The sequence below is a fragment of the Triplophysa dalaica genome, chromosome 8, assembly GCF_015846415.1.
Source record: "Triplophysa dalaica isolate WHDGS20190420 chromosome 8, ASM1584641v1, whole genome shotgun sequence".
Classification (NCBI taxonomy): domain Eukaryota; kingdom Metazoa; phylum Chordata; class Actinopteri; order Cypriniformes; family Nemacheilidae; genus Triplophysa; species Triplophysa dalaica.
In genome coordinates this window covers 23,837,849-23,850,179 of record NC_079549.1, presented here as the reverse complement: position 1 = coordinate 23,850,179, position 12,331 = coordinate 23,837,849, and the positions used below count along the sequence as shown (strand labels likewise).

At 34.3% G+C, this 12,331-nt stretch overlaps 2 protein-coding genes across 2 annotated transcripts; one reads left to right on the top strand and one right to left on the bottom strand.

Annotated features, from left to right (window-relative positions):
• The first annotated feature begins 1,446 nt into the window (after positions 1-1,446).
• spc25 (SPC25 component of NDC80 kinetochore complex) lies at positions 1,447-4,395 on the top strand. Its single transcript, XM_056755043.1, has 7 exons — positions 1,447-1,522; positions 1,955-2,117; positions 2,428-2,493; positions 2,579-2,725; positions 3,038-3,142; positions 3,475-3,573; positions 4,231-4,395. The coding sequence occupies exons 1-7, from the start codon at positions 1,460-1,462 to the stop codon at positions 4,362-4,364; spliced, it is 777 nt and encodes a 258-aa protein (XP_056611021.1). The 5' UTR covers positions 1,447-1,459; the 3' UTR covers positions 4,365-4,395.
• Positions 4,396-4,554: 159 nt separating this feature from the next.
• Positions 4,555-11,601, bottom strand: nostrin (nitric oxide synthase trafficking). The gene is made up of 16 exons (XM_056755042.1): positions 11,548-11,601; positions 10,616-10,701; positions 10,238-10,321; positions 10,066-10,128; positions 9,914-9,995; positions 9,780-9,842; positions 9,513-9,611; positions 9,306-9,431; positions 8,021-8,119; positions 7,575-7,700; positions 7,369-7,477; positions 5,866-5,954; positions 5,646-5,771; positions 5,331-5,559; positions 5,086-5,169; positions 4,555-5,008 (listed from the first exon to the last, which is right to left on the bottom strand). Exons 1-16 carry the CDS (start codon positions 11,572-11,574, stop codon positions 4,872-4,874), a joined length of 1,629 nt encoding a protein of 542 aa, XP_056611020.1. The 5' UTR covers positions 11,575-11,601; the 3' UTR covers positions 4,555-4,871.
• Positions 11,602-12,331: the final 730 nt, after the last annotated feature.

Below are 12,331 nucleotides of genomic sequence, written 5' to 3'. Positions count from 1 at the left end.
TGTTGGTGTGAAAGAAACTGAGAGAACCATACGATGGAGATTTGGAAGTGGGGAGGAAAAAGAAAAGAAAAGAAATGGGATGGGATGGGTTTTTCCTCCTATTCTTATGGGGATGAATTGTGCTGGGATGGTGCTGTTCTTGTCCTTGGGGACATTTTTTCCTCCATCGCAAAGATAAGATAAACGAGATAAAACTAGTGTGTGATAAAAATCCATCTAAAAAGATGTTTGAAGAGGGTTAAGTGGACAGATCACCCATTTCCATTTCTTCTCATGAACACAAAGAAAGATATTTGGAAGAATGTTAATCATTTTCAGTTTCCGGGATATCGAAAAATTAAATGGTAGTCAAAGGTGCCCCAGAACAGTTTTTTCCCCAAATTCCTCAAAATATCTACAAAATAAATACAAACACTTCTATAGTCAATGATGTCCCAGAACTGAAAATTGCTAACATTCTTCCAAATATCTATGACAAAGATATTTATACAGGTTTGAAACAACCTGAGGGTGAGTAAATGATGACAGAGTTTTCATATTTGGGTGAACTATCCCTTTAATCCATGCCTGGGCCAAATATGTTGTATGTATTGTCTTTTTATCTAATGCATGGCACAAGGACATCAGGGGATATATATATTGTAGAAGTGTAAGGCTTATTCTTTTGGCTTTAATCAGATTGATTCATGAATCTCTGTGTTCCTGATAACCCACAGTATGAATTTATTGCAGAAAGTGAAGTTATTCAATAGACGGAACTGACTCAATAGTAGTGGGATTAAAGTTTGCATTAAAGTATTTAAGTCATGTTCTTTATTCCTTCAATCTATACTTTAAATAGATATTCTTTTGCATGACCACATGAACTTGCTTCTAATATTCTCGCAGTGTGTGCAGGTTTGGTTTTACGTTTTGACAGTTCTCACATAACAAATATAACATGCAAAACATAATACACATGTCCGTCCACTTCAGAACTTCATTAGTTTTTATATAAGTTCAGATAAATAAAGGAATGGATGGAAAAACAGCATGGGAAGTGATAAAGGACCAAATGTAATATATTAATAAACACGAGGACATCATATTTATTAAAATATTGATATTTATAAAACAAGATAAAATCCCAAAATAGCCTTCGTTCATTTCCGATATAAACATTGGTTTTATGTGTAGGCTACTCTAGGTGATAAAGCAATACAAAGGTTCTGATAAAAAATATTTAATTTAATGAACAACACCGAAATTCCCAACACCAACGACGTGAAAATGTGCCAAAGGGAATGAAGGGAATCATATAGAAAGTAAATAACACTCAAGAAAAGCGTACAAAATATTTTTGTATATTAAATATAAGAGTCTCCAATAATCAAATAACTATTTACTAGGAGCACTGTCGTGCCTCTATTATGTAATTGTGACGACGTTTTCTCTGACGTCACTTCCTTTAGCGCCGCTGATGTTCCGGGCGCCGATTTTTGAAAACGAGAGGGTTTGTTTTCATTTTGACTTCATAAAACTGGTGAGTAAAGAAAGTTTGTGATGTTAAACATATTATTGGATTAATACTAACGAGTGTCGGTGTCTAAAGTGAAGTGAAGACATCACAGTTGTATCGGAGATTTGCACATTTTACGTACATTAGCATAGATCGTGTTAACACTACGCGAAACACAAATACAGAATGTGACGTCACGTCTCTTTATTTTCTACAGTATAAGTTACTTACTATTATAATACACTTAAGGATCAATCAAACTTCTTAAAACAAAGAGTTTTAACATTGTATGATATTGTTGTTTTCCCCTTTTGTATATTATTTATTATCAAATGTATTGGCGAAGGTTTGTTATTTTTATTTTCTTGTTTCGTTGTGAATAAATACTTATTGTTTGTGACATAACAATAGAAATGATTAATGAGAATATTAATATCAGGTTTGCTGTGTTTGCAGCTGAGAATGGCGTCTATCAGAGACTATAATGTCGTTGAGCAGTTTAACAGCAGGCTGGAGGAGATCAGGTCCAAACTTCTGGATCAGGCCATGGGAGAAGTGCTCAATGACACCGCCATGGAGCTCTGTCAACAACACAGACATTACATGAAGTCTGTCATGGGTGAGAGAAATGAAAATGTGTTTGTGTGTTTGTCATAGAATGTGTCAGAATCAGTCTGCACTGTTCTTCAGTCTTAAATTGGAGAAATACTGCTTTGTAATAAATAAAATATGGAATAACAGTTTATATATCAGTAAATCATTTTAATATAAAATAAGCTGATTCACAGTATTTTATTGACATGCTAAAAGCCAAATTAAAGGATAATTTAAATTGTATTATTACATGCACAAAGTTGCTTTTATATCATGAGCCAAAAACAATTTAAAAAATTGTTGAGAAGTAACATAAATATTGTTTTTTTACACAGATACTTGTATCAAGAAATCCAAGGAGGATGAAAGCATGTTTGAGAGTATCCATATACATAAAGAAGGTTAGATTTCCTGACATGCTGACATCAGGGACTTTATTATGTGCTTTACAACGGGAAGATGACAATGTTTGTAATATTTCATTAGATTTAAAGGAAAGAACTGCTGTATTGAAAGAAAAGAAGACCGAACATATTGAGGTCGAGTCGGAGATCGAGGACAAGGAACATCACAAAGAACTCTTAATTCAGAGGATTGAGAAACTAAAGAAGGATCATGTCAAAAACAGAGAACGTACGTACAACTTTCTTTCCTATCGTGTAATGACATGACCTTTACGTTGGTGTCACTACTAGCCTTTAATGTCAACATGGAATCAGAATTGTCAGTGTTTACTTCATTATCAGTGTCTTGGTCCTACACTTTATCCCACTTAATAATCTTATTCCAGTTAAAATGTAACCCCCTCCTTTATATTTTAGAAATATAGTTTTTACATAGTTACTAGTTTGATTTTTAACATCTTAATCCTGCAGTAATTCATGGGGAACCTAGTTTACAAAAACCAGTAATGTTATTTTTGTGGTTGTTTCAATGCTTTTCTAGTGATTCAGTCACAAAACAAAGCCAACAAGGACAGACTGAAGAAGCTGAACATATGCAAGGACATCTTTCAAAAACATCTCAGTCTCGAGATCAGAAAAATCCAAGGTAAAGTCTGCTTCAACTTGTGAATCTTCTGAACGGCACGTGACAGAGTGTGACTGTTATCTTCCCTAAAGTTGCATAAATAATACACAAAAACAAAACACTTTTTTAATTAAAACAAAATGAAGAAGACTTTTTCTCACCAAAGGAAAGCAAATTTGTGTCAAAGACAATTTTCAAAAATTAATGATTGACCATTTTTCCGTTTATTTTATTTATATTACTTTTTACTAATAGAAACATGAGTGATGTCAGATTTATACATATGAACAACAGAACTATGAGGTTTTCCAGTGTATTAACAACATATGTGTTTTTCTATATTTATTTATAAGGCGAGAAGTTGCAGTTTGTCTTCAGGAACATCAGTCGTAAAGATCCAGATATCGTACATGCATTCCTCCTACGGCTTGATGCAGAGGGCGTGTACCACAGTAAATACTCATCTTATGATCTTCGTGCATATTGTAGATTATAAATGCATTTTTCACTTTAATTTCCTGGACAATGTTTAGGGCCAAGTAGTGAATTTTTCATGAAACTTGTTACTTAAAGATGGGGTAACACGCTATGTCATGCATTCTCATGTTGTTAAAAACAAGTTGGACATATGACATAGTATGTCTGTGCTCGATACACTCCCCAAGAATTCCAAGTTGCTTCAGAAAGTTTTTTATAATTCTGGATCCCTGTTTCGTAACATGGATCATATTCCTTTTTTTGGCCATTTTCCTGGAAAAGCTGGCCCACGTCTCATCCACAGACCGAATGAGAATGCCCAAACGCTAGCGTGAGAGAAAGAGCACACCCACGCATCAACCAGCCAGCGTGAGAAAAAAATCACCCCCATCAATGCCGCTTCCCTTGGATGACGGAAGTTTATCGATGTTTGTTTGCTCACTGCATTTGGGTGATGAATGTTATATAAACAGTGGATATAACGCTGGATTTGGAGATCGTTCGAAACTAATAGATGGTCTGTCTCGAGATTAATATGTGTGTGTTACCTCATCTTTAAATTATTTTGAAATGTATATTTTTAAATTGCATCATCAAGATTTAATATGTATTTGTTGTTGTTTATTGTTCAGTCATCTCCTGTGACCCTCCGCTGGAGAACATGGCACATCTAGAGCTCAGGCTGCAGGAGACCAACAATTTCCCTGCTTTCCTCGCAAATGTCAGGAGAGAGTTTGTGGCGCTTTACAGCGGTGCGAAGAAGTGAAAGAGATTCATTTTAGATCCACGTCAACAGACATGTTGTCATTTTTTATTAACTGCGTCCTTTGTAAATACTTGAGTGACTTATTTTGATTTTGCTGTTTTCCCATTTGTGGAGTTGCCCTTTATAGCAATAAACATTTATACGTTAACATGAAAATAAAAAATAAAACTCTAAAATGCCATTGAAGGGCTCAATTTAAAGTGCATTTATAAACCCAGTTTTTGCTCGTAAAACAACATAAAGTTCATTTTTCACTACATTTAGTTTCAACTTAAATCGCATCAGAAATCACAATTTGCAGAGTTCCCACTGTCATAAATTATTATCTAAATATAAATGATATATAATATAAAGGAAGTGTGTGTAGTAGTGTCTGTATGTTCCTGGTTATGCTCTGCTTTAAAATATTAAATAATTCCAGATCTGCACTAAAAATATATTTATAGTGATATTTGCCATACATCCAGCATTAGTGAATCATGATTCTGTGAGTTATTCGTGTGTTCTTTAAGCGTCAGAAGACTTTGTTGCAGTAAGGAGCGGAAGCTCTTCAACATAATTGGAAGGGAAATGTCCTCTCTGTCCATTCAGTTCACCGAACCACCAGCCTGTCTCGTCCTTCTGAAAGAGCTCAAGAACATCTCCTGTCAGAATAACAGCAACAGTCAATAAAAAAACAACTGTTGAATACACGCTAAAGGGTTATGAATAAAAATATGACCTTCATTTATGTTTAGCTCATCCTCTCGCTCTGATGTAAAGCTGTATAAAGCCTTGCATTTGCCCGTAGAGCGGAATTCTGCACCTGACGTTTAACATTTTGACAAAGAAGCTGATTATTTTCTTACTCAATTACTGTATGCTGCATAATATAACAATTCATGTAGAAATATGAAATATTGTGGGTAAAACAAAACATTAAAACGTAATGAGTTGTTAAGAACAATAATATGACATGAGCTTTACCTTCTAAAGATTCAGATGTACTTCCATTAACTGCATAGTTCTGCTCTTCATCTGTGTTCTGTTTGACGTCAGTCGGTTCTTCATTTATGTTCTTAGGGTTGTGTTTGGTCAACACGCACTTTGCAGGGTTCTTATACGTCACAGAGCTTCTCACAGACTGAAGTGATCTGAACGGTGTCTTCTTGATTCTCACGGGCCGAGAGAGCTGTACCACGCTGTGTTCACAATCCTAAAACAAACCCGGCAGAGACTGAGACAAAGACTCCTAGCCAATGTTTAGATGATCTTTATTGATGTGGTCAAAACCAAACTCGCCTTGTCTTTCCATTTGGTGATGCTGTCACTAAAGCGATGGCGAGGTTTGGGTTTGCCCTCTAACTCTGCCAGACCGACGCTCAGTTTACAGTGTGTGGCCTCCAAAAGATCAAGTTTGAGTACGGCCTACAGAAAAAGATGAATGTAGGTTACGTTACTTTTAAACCCGTTAAAAGTAATTACATTGTATTTCATTTAAATATTACATTAAATTCATTACCTCCTCAAGCAACTGTTCGGTTTCTTCCAGATTCTTTTGATTTGAGAAGTTCGGTTGTTCTGTATAAACTTTCACCATTTTCTCTAGACCTGAAATTAAAATCAGTGTGTCTAAGAGTTAAATAATCAATAATAGATGATAATAAAGCCTGCAAGGGTGATGTCACAGCAGAATTACACCATTTATTCATGACTGAATGAAGACAGTACAAATTAGTTTTTTCCTTCTATAAACAGCTGCAATCCATAACTTAATTGGGTAAAATAAACCAAAATTGAGTTATTGGGCAAGTACATAAAATCTGTTAAAAACTGTCTGCCTACACCTGATTTAAAACAGTAGGTTCATATTAGTGTTTGGCTTTCCTGTAGCTAAGTGGTAAGAGCCTTGCGTTAACAAGGGGATTGCATATACCTAAGTATAAATGTATAGGACAATGCAATGTAAGTCGCTTTGGATAAAATTGAAAACCTCTTCAGCTCTCCAAAATATTTTAGAAGCTGAGACCTATTCTTAACACTTATGAACCTTTATGAATCACTCTTCTTCTTAACTGTAAGAGTAATAGCAAAATGTTGTAATTCTTCCAATTTTTTGACAATTGAGAGTAAAATTTTACTCTGAGTGGCTTTAAACATACTGGTCCCTGAACAATATATGAGATCTAAAACCATGCTTTCTTTCATGAATGACACAGTAGGCAGATATCCCATAAAGAAATATCACAACATCTCTTTAACGGGATAGTTCCCCCAAAACACTAATTCTGTCATCGTTTACTCATCCATCATATCAATTCCTTTGTTCCGTTAAACACATAGAAAGATATTTGTAAGAATGTTAGCAGTTTTCAGTTCTGTGACATCATCTTCTACATCATATTGTATATTTTGTCGTCTGTTGAACACAAAATGAGATATTTTGAAAAATCAATGATGTCACAGAATTGAAAATTGCTAACATTCTTCTGAATATCTTTCTCTGTGTTCATCAGAACAAAGTAATTTATACATGAAATGATTGAGGGTGAGCAAACGATGATCGATCATCCAAAAATTCACATTCTATCACTTTAATATCTCACTTATTTTTCCTCGACATCAATGATATTGGATATATAGAAAGTAAAACATTTCAAATATCCTCCATCTCCAAATAGTCGCGGAGATCAGACAAGAAGAGATGTCGACCATGTGTCAAACTGAGCTCAGATTTGTCAAGTCTATATTAGGCAAGGCAAGTTTATTTATGTAAAAATTTACTTTATATATTTATATTTCAAATTTACTCAAATCCAGATTATTTGATCTCTACCAACTATTCATTTGACACCTCCAGACTCTTCATGTGTTTCTTCAATCTCATTTATTTACGTTTAATTTGTTTAACATCTGAGACTAAGTTGATACTCAAACGAATCACAATTAAGGGATCTGAAATCTTAACTTTCATTCGTGGTTAAATCACAAGACAGACTTCAGAGGAGAATGACAAGATTCTGACCTTCTCTGTCACTCTTTGTCTTGGTGATGTTGTCCTCGAGTCGCTGAAGTTTAGTTCTGATGGCATCTTTCCTTCTGTCCTTTGACATGATTGTTTTCCCTTCCTCCTCCTACACACAATACTTTTATATTCCAACAGAAGACATGTTGATTGTAAACAAATGAAACAAACTCTTAATCTATCATTCGTTTCATTGAAAGCCTCACAAAGTAGTCGGCCATGAGAAATTCGGCTCTGTTGTCATCTGCTGTTGTGTAGATGTTCTCCATCAGTAACTGGATATCTGTCTCCACATCCACTTCAGTCACCGACTGCTCAATCTGACTCTGACTCTACATCCAAAAACATTCCCATCAAAAACTCTCTTTAATCCATCCAATCACACTGCTGGTTTTATAAAACTTCATTTTTAAACAATTTAGCAATCCAAAATTATGATTCTGATCATGTCATGTTTTATTATTGATAATATGCTGTTTAATTGTGAGTTTTGCCAGCGACTGTAAAAAGATCTGCCTTCCCCCATTCAAGTAGATATGACTGTAGACTTGCTATGATGTTAATAGCTGACCAGAGGCGTTGCAAACATAACTGTCGAGTGGCTCGACTTCTGTTCCGGACTTTGATTAAGTTTATGATTTGTGATACTCACGTGAATGATACTCTGTGCATATACATTTATATAGAGACTGTATTTCTTCAGAGTGTTTGATAGCGTTTCTATCCTCTGCTTCTCCAGATCCAGAACAATCTGAAAATCAGAGATGAAACTGTTAAAATGCTGTGCAATTTATATATAACGCATTGTATAAAACACTGGGGATGTAACGATTCACCATACTGATCTCACAATACGATTCATTCACGATTTATTTTTACAAAATGAGTTGAGGCAAAGTAGGAATTAAAGACTGTCCTTTTACTATTTCCTAAATGCTGCATATTTATTTGTGAAAGAAATATAAAATATATTTTATTTGATGTAACAAAACAAATTCCAAATCGAATTATAAATCAAATAAAAAATGAATAAAAAAATATCTTAAAAATAAACAAATCAAGAATTTGTCTGTGCTTTTATTGGATTTTTTTATATGTAGCCTGTAAACTGTCAACCGATCCATATACGGGACACCCAAGTTTAAGTCAATATTATGCATGTAATTTCTAATCGAATCATGACAAACTATATATCTTGGAAAGGTCTAAGACTCTAGAATACAGATTTCTTTGGTGTTTTTTTTATAATTTTAGTAGGGAGAGAAATTGATTATTTTTTATATAGAGTGTGTTTAGATTTTTGTTATCCTTTTGCAACCCATATTTTTTTTAATCATAACATAAACACATAAACTTCTTTATAATTTTTTAACATAAACCTTACAACATACCTTTAATTTTCTTTTTTTGTGTGTGTGATTTTTTAGTTTTAGCAATAATCAGCTACTTTTCTTTTTTTCAAACAAGACCAACCGTTAGTGTGTATTCCAAAGAATTCATGAGTTACTGCCATTTTAGTTCCAACATGCGTTTTCATGTGTAGATTCAAAAAGGACAGTTAACAGTTAAGAAATGTCAGCATATCCACATCTTCCAAGTTTGCTGTAAACACAGCGACCCCTGCTGTTCAAAACATGTACTGCTATTCAAATAATATCTCAACCGGCTTGAATCGTCACATAATATAATCTATTAATCGTTACATCCCTAAACACATTACTTCAAAGCAGCTTTAAAGTAATACAAAGGAAAGGAACAAGAAATGATGCAAACTGAATTGAAAATCAATTCTGGTTGTTTGATCTATTTCAGGTTGATGAACACAAATAAGTGTTTAAATCAGACAGAGAATAGTAAAACTTTAAAGATCTTCATCTTTAATATCACAGTGTAGACCTATATATAGTCAGGACATGTTTATGTTGAGATATAGGAACCTGGTGGCAGGTTTTTAGGGTATTCTCCAGCTTCAGTCGGATGTGGTGACCGTCCATGTTGACGTTGAAGTATTCTTCATCCACTCTTGCCTGAAGTTCTGCTGATTTTGTTAATCTATTGAACATCTGGATACAGTAAACCACATTTATTCTGCTCGTGTCTCATCTTAACTGTGACCATTGCTTTTCCCAATAAGCACAACGTACCTTCTGTTTTTCCTTCACGGTGCAAATGTGCTTATTTTTCTCCACAAAGTCAAAGAGCGCCTCGTGTTCTCTTGTTAAACCCATCAGCTTCTTCTTCAGCTGTGGAAACGAAGCGATTGATTTCTGCTGTCATTACAAAACCATAAAATCAACAAGAAAACCTCAAAAGTGCTTTTGAATCCCACACTTTAATGTTGGCTTGTTCCGGATAAGATCCTGCAAAATTCGTTCATCTTCAGACATGAAACGCTCATTGATTTTTCTTACCTTAATCTGCTCATTCCAGTTGGTGAGAACAAGTTTTCCTGATTTCTCAATGGCGTTGTCAAGCTGCGTTCACACAAGATTCACTGTAAGTGTGTGTAGGTGTTGCAGTGTAAAATCAAATGTGATCAACGCACCGGCCTCTTTCTTTTGGAGTGTTCATCTAAGATTTGACGCATCTCCCGAATAGCATCTTGGTTGAGGGCGTTTCCCAATATTCTGAAAGAACACTTGGGATATAAATACACATAAGAGATAAAACCAAACCCCCTCCGGTGGGATGTCATACCGGTGAGCATCTGCGGAGGAGAACATCTCATCTGATATGAAGGACCAGTCTCGGCATGAGGAGCTTTCAAAAGACAACAACAAATGTTACAACCACTTACTTTTCATTTCTGTTCACATATATGTTATATTGAATAATTTGGTTTAATCATTTAAATGTGTTGGTCACTCACTTGTCACACATTTCTTTGGAGACTTTGAGGAGTTTGCTTGCAATCTTCTGAAGTCCTTTAGAATAGTTTATCTCCAGATCAGATCTACGTTTTAAGGAAAGAAAATGTTTGAAATACAAAAAGAATAAAATAAATGAGTTTGTTGTTGTATTTGGCTTAAATATTTTCTAAGGTTTAAAGCCAAATTCTCCTCCTCTCAGTAAAAGAGTAACAACACAACTCAACATTTCAAAATGCACGTTTGACTTTTTTTATGAATTACAATCTTTTCTTTCCATGTTCTTCAGTACATTAAAGTTGACCAAAGTTTGTTCACAAAAGCTGTAAAACTTCCACTAACCTTAAAAGTAATAAAACAAACGGCGAGCCAAAGTTTACCTTTGTTGAAACACAGTCAAGATCTCCTTACAGAAATATTCTCCATTCTTGGAGAGTCTCTTCAGGTCCTGGTACAGCAGATTGTACTGAACACATTATACAGCATAACACAAGAAAGCATTAAGCAAGAGAAGTTTATATATCTCTTTATATATATATATATAAGATTTTCAAAATACAAATCAATTTAGAAACGCATTAGAAAGAGCTTTTTTCCCAAGTATGTTTGCACATGCAAGAAATTTGTTTCGGTGACAAGAGCATCTAGTTCACAGAGACCATAACACAATAGAATAAAGTACACAGATGATTTAAATAAGGGCCTACGGGGATACAAAATTAAGAAATACAATACAATAAACGTAAGATAAAGAGAGTAAAGCTATGTGTGTCTGTAAATATGTACAAGTAAAATATAAGACAAGGTATGTGCTATATACAGCAGAATGAAATATAATTTACAGAAAAAGTTGTGTCAAAACCTTTTATGCCAAAACTTTATTATGCAAAGTTTCCCTTTCCAAACATGACTGTTAATAATAAAGGCATTTATTAAGGTTTCTTCTTAACTCATTTTGGTTTCCTAAGAACCATTTCTCTTTCTTAGGAACCTTTAATAAAATCCAAAGGTTCTTTAGGGAACCATACAGCTCAATAAAAAACCTTCCATTCTAAAAGTGTAGATTTGAATAATGTTCTGAATGAAGTCTTAGCAAGTTAAAAACGAACAGATTGTTTTGTTTACTTGGTTTTCACATCATGAAACCCAAATGGAGGTGTGAGCAGACGTACAGCCACTGACTGACAGTAAATCAAGAACACTGTACCCAATCTTATACATCCATACTCTTATAAATGAGTTCAAATAGTCTGACATTTCCAATAGTTCTACATTTCATAAGGCTTGACGATAGAAATGTGTATTGACTCACAGTACAGACGCTCAGCGGGTCCTTCATCTTGACTCTGGTGGAACTTTAACTTTTTCCCATTCAGACTTTGAGCTCTTGTAGTTTTCTCAAGAGAGCACGAGGAAATCACCTGCGTGTGCCAATGAATTACTAAACCGCTTTATCATACTGTATAGAGATGTATAGGCCTAAATATTATTTTAAAACTTTAATGAAAATGAAATGTTGTTCTATAAACTCAAATGAATGTCATATTTACTTTATTTTTATAGTAAAGCTAATTCTAAAAATTAAGTAACTGACCAAAAATCTTTATAATGGGGCATACAAGTGGTTAAAAGAGACTGATCAAGTAGAATAAATCATGGATTGTATATGTGACCTTGGATCACAAATCCAGTCCTAAGTGGCCCGCGAACATTTTTATTATAAGACAAAAATACATTGTATGGGTTAAAATGATTGATTTTTCTTTAAGGCCAAGAATCAAAAGGATATTAAATAAAGATCATGTTCCAAGAAGATATTTTGTAAATCTCCTACCTTAAATATATACAAATTTTATTTTTGTGAGTGGATGGCCTGCAACAGTGCCTCAGACGAACAACTTCAAAGGCAATTTTCTCAATATTTTCATTGTTTTGCACTCTCATACATCGATAGAAAGCTTATTTATTCAGCTTTCAGATAATGTAACAATCTCAATTTGGAAAAATTGACCCATAAGATGTTGTTGTCAAGGGTCACATATGACATGATTGAGGTAAGAAATAATAAACCCACACAAAAGTCTTTTGGTTTGTTG

What these genes read in the sequence shown, in the direction of transcription:
- spc25 (XM_056755043.1), top strand. Translation starts at nt 1,460, where the DNA reads ATGTTCCGGGCGCCGATTTTTGAAAACGAGAGGGTTTGTTTTCATTTT. An exon ending in TATCCATATACATAAAGAAG is followed by an intron (nt 2,494 to 2,578) that starts GTTAGATTTCCT and finishes ATATTTCATTAG; the next exon opens with ATTTAAAGGAAAGAACTGCT. An exon ending in TCATGTCAAAAACAGAGAAC is followed by an intron (nt 2,726 to 3,037) that starts GTACGTACAACT and finishes ATGCTTTTCTAG; the next exon opens with TGATTCAGTCACAAAACAAA.
- nostrin (XM_056755042.1), bottom strand. Translation starts at nt 11,574, where the DNA reads ATGAAGGACCCGCTGAGCGTCTGTACT. An exon ending in CCGTGAAGGAAAAACAGAAG is followed by an intron (nt 9,432 to 9,512) that starts GTACGTTGTGCT and finishes TACTGTATCCAG; the next exon opens with ATGTTCAATAGATTAACAAA. An exon ending in CCCTAAAAACCTGCCACCAG is followed by an intron (nt 8,120 to 9,305) that starts GTTCCTATATCT and finishes TCTGATTTTCAG; the next exon opens with ATTGTTCTGGATCTGGAGAA.